At 34.1% G+C, this 17049-nt stretch overlaps 1 protein-coding gene across 1 annotated transcript; it reads left to right on the forward strand.

The window, feature by feature from the left end:
- The first annotated feature begins 2275 nt into the window (after positions 1-2275).
- On the forward strand, positions 2276-5304 carry LOC110719155. The gene is made up of 5 exons (XM_021898059.1): positions 2276-2554; positions 2734-3007; positions 4070-4125; positions 4516-4756; positions 4835-5304. The coding sequence occupies exons 1-5, from the start codon at positions 2276-2278 to the stop codon at positions 5302-5304; spliced, it is 1320 nt and encodes a 439-aa protein (XP_021753751.1).
- Positions 5305-17049: the final 11745 nt, after the last annotated feature.

The following is a 17049-nucleotide window of genomic DNA, read 5'->3' on the forward strand; positions in this document are numbered from 1 at the left end:
TATATTTAAAGTTTACCAATTGGATAGATTTTTATTTTATTTTATTTTTAATGCAAGGATAGAGAACTTTTTCTATTGAAAATATATTTTATCTATTCAATACGTTGTCTTTTACACTATTTATATGTTCTATATATTACTAAAAATTCTTTTTGTTTTGACTTTTTTTTATTATTTTTTTATTTTTTATTGCAAAATGCAAACTTTGATTACACTCCCTTCATTTATTTTATTTGTTACACTTTAACTTTTTGGTCTTCAAATGAATATTTTTACCATGGATATGTTTAATTAGATTTATGTAAAAATTATAAAATGGATTTTTTGAATCTAACAATATCTTACACAATATAGTCAAGTTGTTAAGAAGTTGACCACAATAGTCAAAATCTAACAAATAATAGGAATTAGAGAGAGTATGTTCTAAATAACGATATTATGAACTATGAAAAGTGTTAAGTGTAAATACTTAAACTAATGAAATGAATTCTTAAAAATGAGTACAAGTACATTAAAAATCTGACCATTAACAGGTTCTCTTTCATGAACCAAGAAAGTCAATAATAATAATAAAAAAAAAAAAAAACAATACATCACTTGGATCTCCAAAAAATAATGTATTAATGAAATTGTGAATAAAAATCATAGATCATGTCCCCTTACAAAATCCAATTGGAACACTTGGGAGAGAAACTCTTAAAGAGTAGCATGAGCTTTTTCTTAGGAATTGACCGTTTGAAAAAGACGTTTATTTAAACTAAACTCAGGGCGCCAAATTCAAAAAGCTAAAGTGGTGGGCTAGTGATAGAGTAGATAGATATTTTGGATTATACTGTAATTTTATCAAGTGGAGTATAAAATAAAATGAAAAAAAAATACAAGGGCGCCGCAATAAACTCCGGGAGACAATGCGGGCATGTTTTCATCAACAACGTGAGCTGAACATAACAAAAGAAATGAACTTAGTTAACCCAATAAATGAACATGGCAGAAGGATGAAGACACTAAATAGTGGAGTAGAAGAGTAAGAAAGTGGATATGTATATTTAATTAATGAATAGCGGGGGGCATGAACTTACATCCCTATCACGAGCCTTGCATGTCGCATGTCTGAACCTCGTCTTCTTTTTTATCCCCATATTCCCGGTATAGGACACTTTAGTATGGAGTTGTATTAATATTTGCATTAGTATTACTTCGATTTTGGATTGATGATATTTAGCATTGTAGGAAGTTACTCCATACGTTTGAGTAGAGGTGTCAAAATTACATCCGTTTCGACCCGATTCGAAAAATATTCGATTTAGATTTAGACTCGTGTGGACATAATAATTTAGCATGATTCAACTTTAAAAATTGACTTGACCCGACCTCATCAGATCCGATCCGATCATCCGAATTGACACTTCCAATTTTGAGATGACCTTACGATGTAAAATCATTAACATGTCATGACGTATTAAAACAATAATTTTTTTTAAAGTAGTAAATATTGCCTTTTTTTTTTTTTTTTGACAATTAGCAATTACACATTAGCTGATAGTTGTTTGTAATAGATGGCATGGCGGCTATCTTATTAGAAGTCAGTTGGTTTATTTATGTTAATATTGTATATTTGTCAAGTTTATCTTGTTGGGAGTTTTAGGCAAGTTAGGTTTCCTTTTGTATTGTGTATATATATTGTCGTTATAATCAATACAAAGCTTAAGCCGTTTTCTCCAATCTTTCTTGACTTTAACATGGTATTGAAGCCAGCATGACACAAAGGTCACAGGTTCAAATCTCACCCACCTCCCACTTTCAAGAGGAATATTAAGCGTTGGGTATGAGGAGGGTCGGGCTCATGCTGCATCCACACTTCAAGCCTGAGCTCTCGTGTGAGGGGGTGTGATAGAGTATAAAATATATTCCTGGGTTTCAACCATCAGCTTAAACTTTTGGTTGAGTTGGTCTTTTAACATTGTATCACAACCTCTCTAATTTTTAGAGATTTTTTTTTCCGATCCTGGTTTGTTCATCCATTCTTATTTTCCGCGATTAAATTTGTTTTGTTTTGAGATTGAGGCTTCAATTTTTTTTTTCCACAATGGTTTATTCGAAATTAGGGTTTACAATCCTACTTTCTGTTTTGTTGGTGTGCGTGTGTTTAGGGTTGCGATGCTCTGTAGGTGTGCTGCTGTTGTGGTGCGCTAGTAGTGTTGCGTGCTGTGTGGTGTGTTGGTGTAGTGTGGTCTAGTTGTTTTTTTTTGTTTGGTGTTGCTCGTGACTTATTGCGATGGGTGAAGGAGATCCTCCTCCTCCTCCTAAGTACAAGCCGTTCACAGATTATTACCTTCATCCGAGTGAAGGTTCTCAGTTGGTGATTTTTCCGGTGCTGCTTACTGTCCACAACTATGAAGAGTGGTCGAGATCGATTCACAACAACCTTCGTTCCAAGAGCAAGCTCGGGTTTGTCGATGGTTTTATTGCCAAGCCCGATGCTACACACGCGGATTATCGTCTGTGGGGTATTGTTAATTCTACTGTTGTTGCTTGGATTTATAATACTCTTGATGTTAGTATTCATTCTAATGTTATTATTCTTGATGATGCTTAAACATTGTGGGATGACTTACGTGATCGTTATTCTCTTGGTAACGATCCCCGTATTTTTAAACTTAAGCATGATATTGCTGATTGTAAGCAAAGGGGTCGTTTGTTGTTGTTTATCATGGTGAATTTAATAAATTGCAGAGCTTGTTGTCTAGTTATGTGAAATTGCCTGCTTGTACTTGTTTTGCTGCGACAGAATATGCTAAGTTGCATGAAAATGAGTTGTTGCATCAGTTTTGTCTTGGTTTGGATCCTAAGAAGTTTGGTTATGTTGTTTCCATTTTGTTGATGAGTGATCCTTTGCCTACTATGAATGTTGCTTATGCTAAAGTTGTTGCTGATGAGCGTAAGCAATTGGTGTCTGAGGCACATGAGACCTCTTCTTCTTCTATGACTGTCGGTTTTAATACAACAGGTACGACTTCGGTCGAACATCGGAGCGGAATGAGTGTATTTATTGTAAGAAGTCTGGTCATGACACTAGCAGATTAAAGTAAATGGGAAGCCACAAATGGGAAGCGGTTATGGAATTCCGCTTCCAAAAACACTTATTTTTAAAAAAAAAACCAAATCAAGCAAATGGGAAGCGGTTATGGGTGAACCGCTTCCAAATCGTGTAATTAGAAGCGGTTTGTACAGTGAACCGCTTCCAGAAGATGCTTAATATAAAAATCCCATTTCTTCTCTCTCCTCCCTCCCCTCATTTCTTACGCTCTTCTTCTCTCTCCTCTCCTTTCTCACGACCTTCTTCTCTCTCCTCTCATTTTTCTATCTCCATCTTCTTTCTCATTTATGCCTCATTTCTTTCTCCTCTCTCCCCTCCATTCTCACGTCTGCTCTCTCTTCTCTTTTCTTCATCTTCTTCTTCTTCATCCTCCCATTACCCAAATCTCTCCGATTTCACTGAGCAGCCCACAACACCCACCGAGCAACCACCAAGCTTTTTAGGTAAGAATTTAGATCTAAATTTTTGTTTTTTCTGGATTCGTGTAAATTTTTTTTGAGATTTTTTTTAATTTTTCCTGGGTTTTTTTTAATCTAGTTAATGTTTTTATATTTTTAAATTTGGTTTTTTTTTTTATTTTTTCTGTTTTTTTTTTAATTTTTTTTGGGTCCGTAATTAATCTTTTCTGGGTTCAAATTTGTTATGGTTTTTTTTAATTTTTTTCTGGGTTCGTAATGTTCGTATTAATTTGGATCTGGGTTGGTAATTTTTTTGGGTTTTTTTTAATTTTTTCCGGGTTCGTAATCTTCGTACTAATTTTTTTGGGTTCGTAATCTTCTTATTAATGTTTTCTGGGTTCAAATTTTTTCTGGGTATTTTTTTTTTTTTTTTTTGTTGATTATAGATAAAGATGTTGATTTTTATGGGTATTTCAATATGTATGGCTATTTTAATTTTTATGGGTATTTTAATTTTTACGGTTTTGGGTTCGTAATTTTTATGTGTATTTCAATTTAATTTTGCTTTTTGAAGGTTGGATGCGAGGTGGTGTTGGTTGCGGTGGTGGGCTGTTGGCTTTGGTTACGGGGGTGGGCTGCTAGCGTCGGCTGGTGGCGGGCTGGTGGCTTCGACTGCAGTAGTGGCGGATTAGGGTGGTTTTAATATTGGTTGTATTTTTTTTTTTGGTGTTGAATATTTATCATGTAATATTACAATTAATTATTAATGAAAATATAATTTTTATACTTGTGTTTTTATTTGTGTATTAATTTTTGTTAAAAAAAAAATTCAATTTTTTTTTTAAATGTCATAATTGGAAGCGGTTCAGCATTAAACCGCTTCCAATTCCCTTCAAATTGGAAGCGGTTTGAACCGCTTCCCATTAAATGCGACAATGGGAAGCCCCTTAATGGGAAGCGGTTCAAAAACCGCTTCCAATTATGGTTTTGAACCGCTTCTCATTTACTATTTTCTACTAGTGTGATAGGGACCATTGTTATGAGCTACACAGCTTTCCAGGTGGAGGTCGTGGTGGTCAGTCGTCTGGTAAGGGCAAGGGTGAGTTTGCTGGTGCTGTTGGTAGCTCTCGAGTTGCTAATGAGCAGGTCTCTGATTCTGATCATGGGAGTGTTCCGACAAATTCTGATGCTCAATGGAAGAAAATCATGACTGCGGTAAAGGGTGCTAAGTCTGGTTCCTCGTCGGACGGAAACAAACTTGGTACGTATGATTCTATTTAGTGGCTCATTGACACTGGAGCTTCAAATCAAATGTCTGGTAACATTGATCTTTTTACAGATTTATATGATATTTCTTCGCCTGTTGGTTTGCCCAACAGGAAGAGCACGACTGCTACTAAAGAAGGAAGACTTGTTTTGTCGGATGGTTTAACTCTTGATAATGTTTTATATGTTCCTGCTCTTAAATGTAACTTGTTATATGTGTCTCAATTGTTAGAAAAACAATGTTATTTTATTATGTTCACTGACAAGCTATGCATTATTCAGGACCGCAGTTTGAGGAACTTGATTGGAGCGAAGGGGCAGTGTGATGGGGTCTATATTTTTCGTCCGATTCGTGCTCGGAATCTACAGGCGAATAAAGTGGTTATTTCAGATGCAAGTTTGTTATGGCATAGGCGTCTCTGGCATCCATCCATGCAAGTTGTGAGCTCTCTTCCGACACTTTCTAGTAGTCGTAGTACTTATAGTAGTTACTCTAGCTGTTCTTTTGATTGTGAAATTTGTTTTATAGGGAAGCATCCCTGAAACTCTTTTCCATTGAGTATGAATAAAGCATCTCAAATTTTTGGTTTAATTCATTGTGATGCTCGTTATTTCCTAAAAATTGTTGATGATTTTTCTCATGCTACTTGGGTGTTTTTGATGGTTGGAAATTATCAAGCTTCACTGTTGATCCGTGAGTTTTGTGTTATGGCCAAGACTCAATTTGCTAGAAAGTGAAGGTGGTTCGTAGTGATAATGGTCAAGAGTTTCTTAGTTTGGGGTCGTACTTTGCAAAGAAGACATCTTACATCAAACGTCGTGTGTTGACACGGCTCAACAGAATGGTAGAGTTGAACGGAAACATCGTCACATTTTAAATATGGCTTGTGCTCTTCGGTTTCAAGCAAAGTTGCCTAAGTATTTTTGGGGTGAGTGTGTGATGACTGCTGTGCATCTGATTAACAGGACTCCAACTCCAGTTCTCAATGGTAAGACCCCTCATGAGTGTTTGTTTGGTCAAGTTTCGTCTTATGCTAATTTACGGGTGTTTGGTTGTCTTGCTTATGATGTGAATCGTCCTCGGATTAAGGATAAGTTTGACTCTCGCTCCCAGAAGTGTATTTTTGTTGGGTATCCGCATGGAAAGAAAGGTTGGGGGGTCTTTTTAATTTGGATAAAAGTGATTTTTTTGTGAGTTGGGATGTTCAATTTTTTGAAGATAAGTTTCCATATCTTGAATCACTTCCGGATGAACGAAGGTTGTTATGGGAAAAGTACTTCTCGAACCCACCAGGGTGGGATGACGATACGGAGGTCGTGGGGACTAGATTTGGTGTGCATGAGGGGGGGAGTCACAGTCGATGCAGTCCAACCCGCAACCCGGCTGCGGGAGCAGCAGCCCAACCGCAACCAAGCTGCGGAGTACGCTGCCGAGCACCCCCCCGCACGGTTTCCAGCGCCCGCAGGTTCAAGGGCTGGCATTCCCCAAGACGCTACTGTCCAGCCTGTAACACCTTAAAAATTCCTTTCCTTTAAAATACTTGCTTTGCCCTTTTTAAAATACGAAATAGGAAATTCTATGACATTACCGCCACCGTGAGAATGACTAAGGCAATTATCAAAGATACAAAGCAAAAGACTTGTTTTTAAAACCACTCAAAAATAAAACCAACACTTAAAAGTCAACCAAACGAAAGTAAAGACAAACCAAAGTTGAACGTAGTTAACCTACAACTTGGAACCATTGTAGGCCCTTTTTCAAAACCCAAACGAATATTAAAATCATTGTGTTAGTCTCACAAGCAAATATATAATAATAAAGCAAATTAAACACATCATATTCTTATGGAAATAAACAAGATTCGCTCTTTACTCATGCCCATCATGAAAATGCTCCATCACCTGAAAACCTTCTCTTTACTTTGTCCCCACTACTCGCCAGTCGTCGTAGGGCGAAGATAAAGATAAGGCGAAATAAACATACGATACACACAATCAGCAATGCTGAGTACATAAGCGTAAATGATTCGCACTAACATACACACATCCTAGCATCACACAACTTACTTTGTTTCACCTGTTTACAAGCATACAACACACTTTTCATTTAATAGACATTTCCATTGCTTATATAATTTGATTACGCACCGAACGGTATTCCCCCTAACCTCTCCAATAAAGGGGTACTAACACGAGAGCTAACCGTCCCAGTATAAAAAATAAAAAAAAAAACCACTCGTAAGTGGCGGAATTCCTGCGCATGATAAAAAGGAAAATACAGCATCCTGTACTCCCAGTAGAAGCTATGGTTAAATATAAAACCCCATAACTCCCCTCATATGTTCATACTCGAGGTATATACGTTCCAAGAGTTTTGGTTCGTAATCTCTATCACTTTACGTTGTTTACATATTTTAAACTTGGTAATGACTCTCATTCCACAACACAATCAATCATCACAAATCATTCAAGCAATCAAACATACCAATTTAATTCTTGAATAATTATTGACCACATTTAATTTAATGTTGAACCCTTTTTAAACTACCTTGGCGTTAATTAACACCTCAAGGGCATAATGCACCACAAATCCTATCCCTCAGTGTTTAGAACACATTAAGTGCACTTAGGCACCAAAATATAATTTTATTTTTTGTGTACATGGACATTTAAATAGCTCCTTTCTCATACTTATAGCATCAATAAAAATTATATGAATCATAATAAAATTCCCTTTCAGTATTCTAAACTCAATTAAACATTTAGTTAATTAAATATGCTCTCAATCATGCCAATAATAAAAGTGTGGTTCAATAACAATATTCCATGATCACCAAATCCAATAAATAAATTATTTCAACCATCCATGCTTCATACATAATTCACCAAAAACCTTTCCAATTCAACAATCCAATTCAATTCTCCAATTCCAACCTACTAATTTGTAATCAATTAAAATAATTCCTAGCATGATTCTACGTGCTAAATAAATTCCGAGTACGCGTACGTACCTCGAATATGATCTCAAAATCGCCAGGACTACATGAAATCACTCACTTGGAAGTCTCCTATAACCCAAAATTAAAAAGAGACATTAATATCTAGTCATAATAAATTTCAAGCAATATATACACACTTTAAAAACACTTTTGGATATTCTAAAACATGTTGAAAATTAATTAAAACCATCTACTTTTATTCTCAATAATGAGTAATTAAAATACATTCAAGAAAACTTAATTCTAGCCTCTACATAAAAAATTCCAGAATTATAAAACTCTTAAACTTGTTTTAATTTAGTTTAAAAACATTAATTTCAATAGTTTTAATCAACCACCATTAAATTCCATCAAGAAACATCAATTTAGAAACCTAGAGTTTACTAATTTAGGGCTTTTAATTCAAACACCAAATCTGAAAATTATATACATATTAATCATTATTAAAACATTATAAAATCATCACACACACCCAAAAACAATAATTAATCAAAGCTAGATTGATTTAAAACAAAAGAAGAATTTATATATATATATATATACACAACCGCACGCACGGGGGAGAGGGTTGCTACTGCCCTCCACGTCGGTGGCTTCTGCTGCTGGTGGCGGTGGCCAACTGGTGGAAAGTGGCGGTGGTGGCTAGCCACCCTAGTGTGCGTGTGTGTGTGAGTGTTTGTGAGGGAAAGGGGAAAATTAAGGAGAGAGAAAAATAAGAGGAGAGAGAGAAAGAGTTTACCTTTGGATATTCTCTACCTTGGACACAGTCTCATTTGATCATAAGATGGGTATTTATACTCCCTCTCAAACCCTTTGAACTTAATTTTCGCTTTTACCCTTAATGATCCCTATTCCCATTCAAATTGACTCTTGACTTTCCTTAAAACTCCATTGACTTTAAAACTTTCTTTTATAAAATAAATATGCCCCAAAGTTTCTAAATAATGAATTAAAATATTTCCAAAATAAATAAATAAATAAATAAAAAAGGATTTTTAATTACAATAAACCTTTTTAAATTATTAAAATACCATAAATAATTCATTTCAAATAATTTAAAACGCCATAAAATAATACTTTAATTTAATATACGTATAAAAATACGGGGTATTACAAGCCTGCTGGGATACCAGTGCCCGCAGGTCTGGACATCAGCGAAGCAGCAACACGACAACACTATAGTACTCAGCCAGCCAGTGCTGGGCAGTCAGCGCTCCAGCCTGGTCTGGCTAGGCAGTCAGCACGGCAGCCACCGTTGTTGAGCAGTCCGCACCCCAGTTAGCGGCTGCTCGGCAGTCGGTGGTGGTTGTTGACGGTGGTTCGCCTTTCGGAGGTGACGACACGCAAACCCGTAATGTGGTTGAGCAACCTATTGTTGACGAAGATATTTCTTTTACTACTCTTGATTTAAGGGGGAGTTCGTTGGAAACTCTTGGTCGTGGTCATCGTGAGAAACGTTCTCCTTCGTGGCATCGACATTATGTTACGAACACTGTTATTACTGAAAATATAGACCCCGCTACATCAATTTTCCTCCCTCCTAAATCTTGTTCTTCAGGTAAACCTTTAATTGCCCTATAGCTTGTCATGTTCGATATAATAGTTTTTCTATGAGACACATGTGTTTTTTGGCGGTCATCTCTAAGGGAAAGGAACCGTCTTCGTTCAAAGAGACAGTTAAAGATGTTGGTTGGCGTAAGGCAATGCAAGATGAGATTGATACTTTAGAGCGTAATGGCACATGGACCGTTGAGGATCTTCCTCTCGGTAAGAAGGATATTGGCAGTGGTTGGGTGTACAAAATCAAATATACTGACAAGTCCAAGGTGGAACATCTTAAGGCTCGTTTGGTTGTTCATGGCAATCGACAGGTTGCCGGAGTTGATTATAGTGAGACGTTTGCTCCTGTTGCAAAGATGGGTATGGTACGTCTTTTTCTAGCTGTTGTTGTATTTTTGAATTGGGAGTTACATCAGATGGATGTTCATAATGCGTTTCTTCATGGTGATTTGGATGAAGAAGTATATATGTAGTTTCATCAAGGGTACGACACTCCGACGCCTGGCAAAGTTTGCAGGTTGCGGAAGTCTTTGTATGGCTTGAAACAAGCCCCAAGGCAGTGGTTCTTGAAACTGTCTAGTGCTCTACGAGGTTTTGGGTTTAAAAACTCATATGCCGATTAATCCCTATTTAGCTATGTGTAGGGCAGTGTATCTTTGCATTTTCTTGTCTATGTCGATGATCTGATTATTGCAGGGTCCTCTCACGAAGCTATTGTTCGGTTTAAAGCCTATTTGTGCAAATGTTTCTATATGAAGGATTTGCGGTGTGCTTAAGTATTTCTTGGGCATTGAGGTTGCTCGTAGTTCGGAGGGTATCTATCTTTCTCAACGAAAGTACGTTTTGGATATCTTGACTAAGGCAGGTATGTTAGGTTGCAAACCCATTGATACTCTGATGGAGCAGAATCATCGACTTGCACATGCTACGGGTGAGCCGTTTGCTCATCTAGATCAGTATTGTCGGTTGGTTGGACGGTTGGTTTATTTGTCAGTCACTCGACCAGAGTTGAGTTATTCGGTGCATGTGTTGGCACAATTTTTGAGTGATCCACAGATTTCTCATTGGGATGTGGCTATTCGTGTCTTGCGCTACCTTAAGGGTAGTCCGGGACAAGGCATCTTGTTGCGGCCTATGAAGGATTTACGGTTGACGGCGTTTTGTGATAGTGATTGGGCGACGTGTTCTTACTCGGCGTTCTTTGACAGGCTATCTTGTGTTTCTAGGTCGCTCGCCTGTTTCTTGGAAGAATAAGAAACAACGTACTGTGTCTCGTTCTTCGGCCAAAGCCCAATATCGATCTATGGCAGTTGCTACATGTGAGTTGAAGTGGTTGAAAGCATTGCTGCTTTCTTTTGGGGTTGTTCATTTGAAGTCTATGCAGGTGATTAGTGATAGTCAGGCAGCTTTGCATATTGCAAAAAACCCGGTATTTCATGATCGTACGAAACATATTGAGGTAGATTGTCATTTTGTTCGTGATGAGTTGTTAAAGGGTAATATTTCTACTTCTTATGTTTCGACGAATTATCAGTTGGCATATATACTTACGAAGGCTCTTGGACGACAACAGTTTGGTTTCTTATTACGTAAGTTGGGCATTCGTGATTTGCATGCTCCAACTTGAGGGGGAGTATTAGAAGTCTATTGGTTTATTTATGTTAATATTGTATATTGTCAAGTTTATCTTGTTGGGAGTTTTAGGCAAGTTAGGTTTCCTTTTGTATTGTGTATATATATTGTCGTTATAATCAATACAAAGCTTAAGCCGTTTTCTCCAATCTCTCTTGACTTTAACATATCTAATTGTATAATTGGTTTAACTAGTTGTTTACATTAGTTGTTTGTATAAAATGATTAAATTCAAAAGGAGTTTAATTATAGTTTATCATTTGTACTTGTGTATTATTAAGAAAACTTGATAAATGGTACTCCCTTCAATCCTAAATGTTCTTCCCATTTTATTATTAAGAAAACTATGAGCGTTTTGTATAGCTTTCCATTACAACTAAAATAAGCTATTATTACATTTATTTAAGTTCACACAAAAAATTTAAGCATCAAATAAGTTCAATTATGAGATTAATTCAAATAAGCGAAGGTGAATAGAATAAACGTTTACTTATAGCAAGTCATCCCATTTTCTTATTTAAAATAAATCATAAGTACATTTTCAAAATGAACGAAATATAGCTAAATGGAAAAAGGATATTGTCATACAACATTATGAAGTAAGTATGTTGCAGTGTACCTTACTAATTAATTGTATTTAACGAGTGGTCATGATCTTTAGACTTTTTTTGGGGTGGCTGATTGGCCACGATCTTTAGTTTATTTGTACATTGATTGACTTACTGAAACATTAAGTTGAGTATTATGCCTGTATTATTAAACATATCAAAATTTAAATACGATTGTTCGTTGTTATATAGGATAAAAAGGAACATTCTATTAAAAATGAGGGAAAAACGGCGTTGTGCATGAAAGAGCCAAAACACATGTACGCACCTAAATAATACTCGTACAAGTATGCGAAACTTGTACAAAAACTGATTAAAGTAATGTTATATTGAGTTTTTTTTAACAAACCTAATTAAACAAACTTAATTATATTAAAGCTATGCTTGTCATTCTTCAAGCATATATGATGTATCAAATAACAACACATACCAAATAAAATGAATTTATATAAAAGTTTGTTGTTTAAGAATATGGCTATCCATTTAGTAATATTTCTTCATTTGTTTTCTTTTTCAACCTCCAAGATCAAGTACTGACCTTGTTATGAAAGACGGAAGAAAGATAAAAAAAATCAACAAACAAGAACAAAAATTTTATATGATTTACATGATAGTTGTTCGAAGGGGACTAATTGAATTAAAGCATGGATTCTAAATTAATTTCTAATTTAATAAACATTATACCTTGATCATGAATGTTTTGCCTATTCTCTTGCAGCATTTCCCATAGTATGGGCCTAAATCTGAATTGCCACTAGGATCAAGCATTTGAGATTGTGAAAAAAAAACTTTTTTTCTTCAATGGGTAAATTAATTACCTATATATTGAATTGCCACTAGAATCATGCAATTTGTTTTTCCTCAATCTGGCACAAAGAAATAACAGTGAAGTTTTATTAATTGATTTTGAAAATAATATTATATCCTTATGAATCTATCCAAATGAGATTGAAAAATTTAATAAGGCCAAATATTATTATGTCAGAAATGGAAAAGTTTAAAGGCATCAAAGAGAGTAATCCATTATAGCTTAGGTACAATTTATATTGACTTGTTTAGCGACTAACATGTCCAAAAAATCCTTCTAAACTAATTTAATTAAACGTAGGAAATTAAACTTTGTCCTTTTCAAACAAAAAAAAAAAAAACACGTTGTCCCTTAAGAAATATTTAAACAAATTTAGAAGGGTTACATTATGCTAATTATAAACAACCTAAAGTAGGACGTGCAACTATCATGCTAGGACATGTCAAAGTACTTGCACGACAATACGCGGTGATTAGCGGAACCAAGTTCATTAATCACTAGTATATTATTCCGTAAAATCATGTAAAACTGTCTTCCAGCTCATGAAATCAAACTTACTTGTATTTTGTTTTATATTATATGGTATGGGGGAAGAATCATGGCCTTATTTTGAGGGGGAACGAATTAAATTTTTAATATCCAAATCATATACTGTATTATAGTACTTGGTATTAAATTAATGAGTTGATATGAGTGGTGAGGCAGTAAGTTAGTACATGTAATGTAATCTTAGCTTACATTACAGTTGTAACTTGAATTTAGTCAAAGCGGATAACACGTGAGAGTGTCAGCTCGCACGTTGGACTCATTTAATCACTTAAGTCATTCTGCTTCAGATTATGGGTTCATGACATTCTCATTACCTTGGAACAACTTTCTGTAATTCATTGGAAATCGAGCCAATAATAAACCTTAAAACATTATTGCTACTAATAATCATACAAGATCCTATCAATAATGATCTAGGTTGGTTGTATATAATCGAAAAAAATGCTTGTTTTTAGTAACATACAAGTATGATAATAATACAATATACTTGTGAAAGTTGTAAAGGTTTGTAAAAAAATTTACACAAACTCATAATAAGTATGTAGTAGTAGTACTCTATCATTGTATATATTTTGGATTTTGATCAGGCCATAAATACATATCCTATTTTTAGTAAATGTATTATGTGACATTTTACTCTTACAATGATCATGTAATACGGATTGAAATATACTCGTAATAAGTAATAATAGTAGTAATTATGAAAATTGAGATATCAGCGTGCATTTTGCAAAAATGATATGGATCATTATCATGATGTTGTGATAGTCACTCATTAACGTTGCAAATTAAATATTAATCTTTCTAGATTAAATTTGGGAGGTTCCTATTACGAAATAACAACATATATACTCATCAATTTGGGAGCTTTGCGTACTTAAGGATGATATATAAAGTTTAAGGAACTATTTTCTCCATAGATGTATTGTTAAGGCAATTTAATTTGATGAAACTGGAAGTGAAAAAACTAAACCCCTCTGTTTATTGTGCTATGGCCCTTATGAGAAGGTGAATTAATACTCTGTACAAATTATCTTAGAACTTGACCAAGCTAAGTAAAGTAATTTATGTCAAGATGAACATGATGACCAAGACTCATCGGTAATTAACACATTCTATAAATATAAATTAATCATGACTGAATCTTAAGTACACAACTTTTGGACCGAGCATAACTTAAGCGAACTTATGATCTACGTACGACCCAATATATGAATATAAAGTTATTTTTATTTTTCTTTCAATTGAGTCTATATTGTTCACTAAATGACAAAATACGTACGTATTCCCTCGCTACAAAAAAATGTCCATATCAAAACGGAATATTAGCGACGGATTTTAATCCGTTTCTAAATTAGAGACGGAATTAAAAAAATCCGTCTTTAATTTAGGGACGAATTTTTTTCCGTTGCTAAAGTTAGAGACGGATTTTTTTCCGTTGCTAATTTTTTGAAACGGATTCTTTTTTCCGTTGCTGATACGAGCGACAGATTTTTAATTCCGTCCCTAATTTAGTGATAGATTTTTAATTCCGTCTCTAAATAATTTTAAAAACGAATTATGTAAAATATTACTTTAGAGACGGATTATGTAAACTAGAAACGGTTTTTTTTTTATTATAATTTTTTTATTTTTTCGTTGCTAAACTTGAGACAGATTTTTTTTTTCCGTTGCTAAACTAGAGACGGATTTTCAATTCTGTCTCTAATATTTCTTTCACTTATTATGAATTATGTGTGAGAAGTAAACAAATAGTATTTGGTATAGTTGGTAAGAGTTTCACCATGTGACTTTGAGGTCACAGGTTCGACTCCTACTAATTGCAATTCTTTAGGTTGACTCGAGTGAGGTTTTGGAGTGGTAAATGGATCAGGTTGAACCAAATAGCATCTCTACTTTTAGAGACAAAATATTTTTTTCCCGTTGCTAAATGTAGAGACGGAATTTTTTTTTTTTTCGTTGCAAAATTTAGAGACGGATATATATTTTTTGTCCGTTGCTGATATGAGCGACGGATTTATTTTTTCCGTTGCTGATATGAGGGACGGATTTTTTTTTGCCGTTGCTAAAGTTAGCGACAATTTTTTTTTTCCGTCTCTAAATCCATTTAGCGACAAGGTTTTTATCAACGGAGTGATTCTGTCGATATATTCGTAGCTAGCTATGTCCAGCGACGAATTTTTAGAAATTAGAGACGGATTTCACCTGTCGCTAAAAGGCCAAATTTTTGTAGTGTCTATTCCTATTTATTTGCCCCATTTTCCATAAAAGGGTGTCTGTTAAAATGTGTTATAAAACCTCTATGTTCTTTAGGCATTATGCATACTCTATATAATCACCTTAACAAATTTGTTAAAAGATTACAAATTTAAATCATTTGAGCCACCTAACAAACACATGCTAAAAAAATTGAACTCACATGAGTGAGATGTTAGGTTAGTTATTGTAATATTTATGAATTAATTATGATTGCTCAATTCCTAGGATTCTATTTTCTCCATAAATAAGGTACGTCCAATTCTCATAAAAATGATATTATACCCTTCTATCTTATAACACGTGATGATTAAAGGGTATCGTTAACTTCATGCAATTAGAAAAGACGTGAAATCAACCTGGACAATGTTGCTACATATTTAATACAAGTAATTGATATTAATATTACAATAAATAAAATGAAAGTATGTAATTAAAGTAGTTTTAATAAGTAGTGACCACTAACCAGCGTGTGATGAGTAAGAATTAGCGTAAGTTTATGGCAAAGTTATAGAGATCGAGGCTTAGCTTACGTGGCAGTGGGCTTGCCTTGGAAAACAAGTTAAAGTTTTGTATTAGTTTTCAATTTCTAACTACCTACCATATGAATTATGTGCATGTGTTTTTAGTGCATCAGTTCTTCAATGTTTGCCAACAACATTAACTAGTTTGTGTAAGAAATTAAGAAATTGTATAAATTGGCTAAACATGATTAAAGTTCTTAACAAATAAGTTGACTTATAAGCTAGAGAGTGTTTATTCATTATTACATTTTTGTCACGTGCATAATCAAGTTCGACCAATATCATGATTTTGGCTTAATCACGATAATATTATGGTATAAATCATCTTGTAAATGTAGATAAAATAGGTTTTTATGTTAAAAGATGATAATCAGGGGCGGACCCACCTTTAGTCATAGTGGGTCCGGTGACACAGTTTTTTTAAAAAATAAAATATCAAAGAGACCCCTTATTATAGATAGGTGGTCTCTTTGATGCTGCTGTTGGTAACAACAAACAATATCAAAGAGACCTCTTATTAAGATAGGCGATCTGTTTAATGCTGCTATTGCTACAAATAAATATTAAAGAGACCTGTTATTTATATAAGAGGTCTCTTTGATGCTGCTATTGCATTTCGCAATTTTTTTGCGCTACTTTCTTTTTTCATTAAAGAGACCAGTTATATTTAATAACTGGTCTCTTAAGTTATCTCACTTTTTTGTATCATTTTTTAATAATTTTTTTCCCTTTTTATATCTTATATTTGTACAACCAATTTTAATATTTCCCCATAAAGCTTATCAATTAATGAAAAAATCATAAAGTTAATTCAATATAATAATTTTATTGTACCATTTGTTTATAACATGTTATTTGTAGTATTTTCGACTTGTAAAATTGAATTCTTAAGTACTGTATTTGGTTGTGGTATGAATTTTTGTGTCCTATTTTTGGATTGAAATCAATTTGGTGAAATATATATATATATATATATATATATATATATATATATATATATATATATATATATAATTTTTGGATTGAAATTAATTATGAACAAGACATGGAAAAAAAAAATTGTACTTTCACAAATGATCAATAATTGATGGTGATACACTATCTCGGAAATCCTGAATCCGCCACTGATGATAATTATAGAGTGTTGTTTTGAAGACAAATACTTGTTCAATTTTTGAGATAAAGTAAAAAAGTGAAAAGGTATGATTTTACCACTTTTATAATCTATAAAATTCAACTAATAATTAGTACGTACAATGCAATTGCAATCTATTTTTTGAACATTGATATTATTAGGTCAAGTAATAATAAAAATTGAAATATGAGAAGTTACTATAACAAGACACTGGCAA

This window comes from Chenopodium quinoa, unplaced genomic scaffold (assembly GCF_001683475.1).
Source record: "Chenopodium quinoa cultivar QQ74 unplaced genomic scaffold, ASM168347v1, whole genome shotgun sequence".
NCBI classification, from domain to species: Eukaryota; Viridiplantae; Streptophyta; class Magnoliopsida; order Caryophyllales; family Amaranthaceae; genus Chenopodium; species Chenopodium quinoa.

What these genes read in the sequence shown, in the direction of transcription:
- LOC110719155 (XM_021898059.1), top strand. Translation starts at nt 2,276, where the DNA reads ATGGGTGAAGGAGATCCTCCTCCTCCTCCTAAGTACAAGCCGTTCACA. An exon ending in GGATTTATAATACTCTTGAT is followed by an intron (nt 2,555 to 2,733) that starts GTTAGTATTCAT and finishes AATAAATTGCAG; the next exon opens with AGCTTGTTGTCTAGTTATGT. An exon ending in TGTCGGTTTTAATACAACAG is followed by an intron (nt 3,008 to 4,069) that starts GTACGACTTCGG and finishes TGCTTTTTGAAG; the next exon opens with GTTGGATGCGAGGTGGTGTT.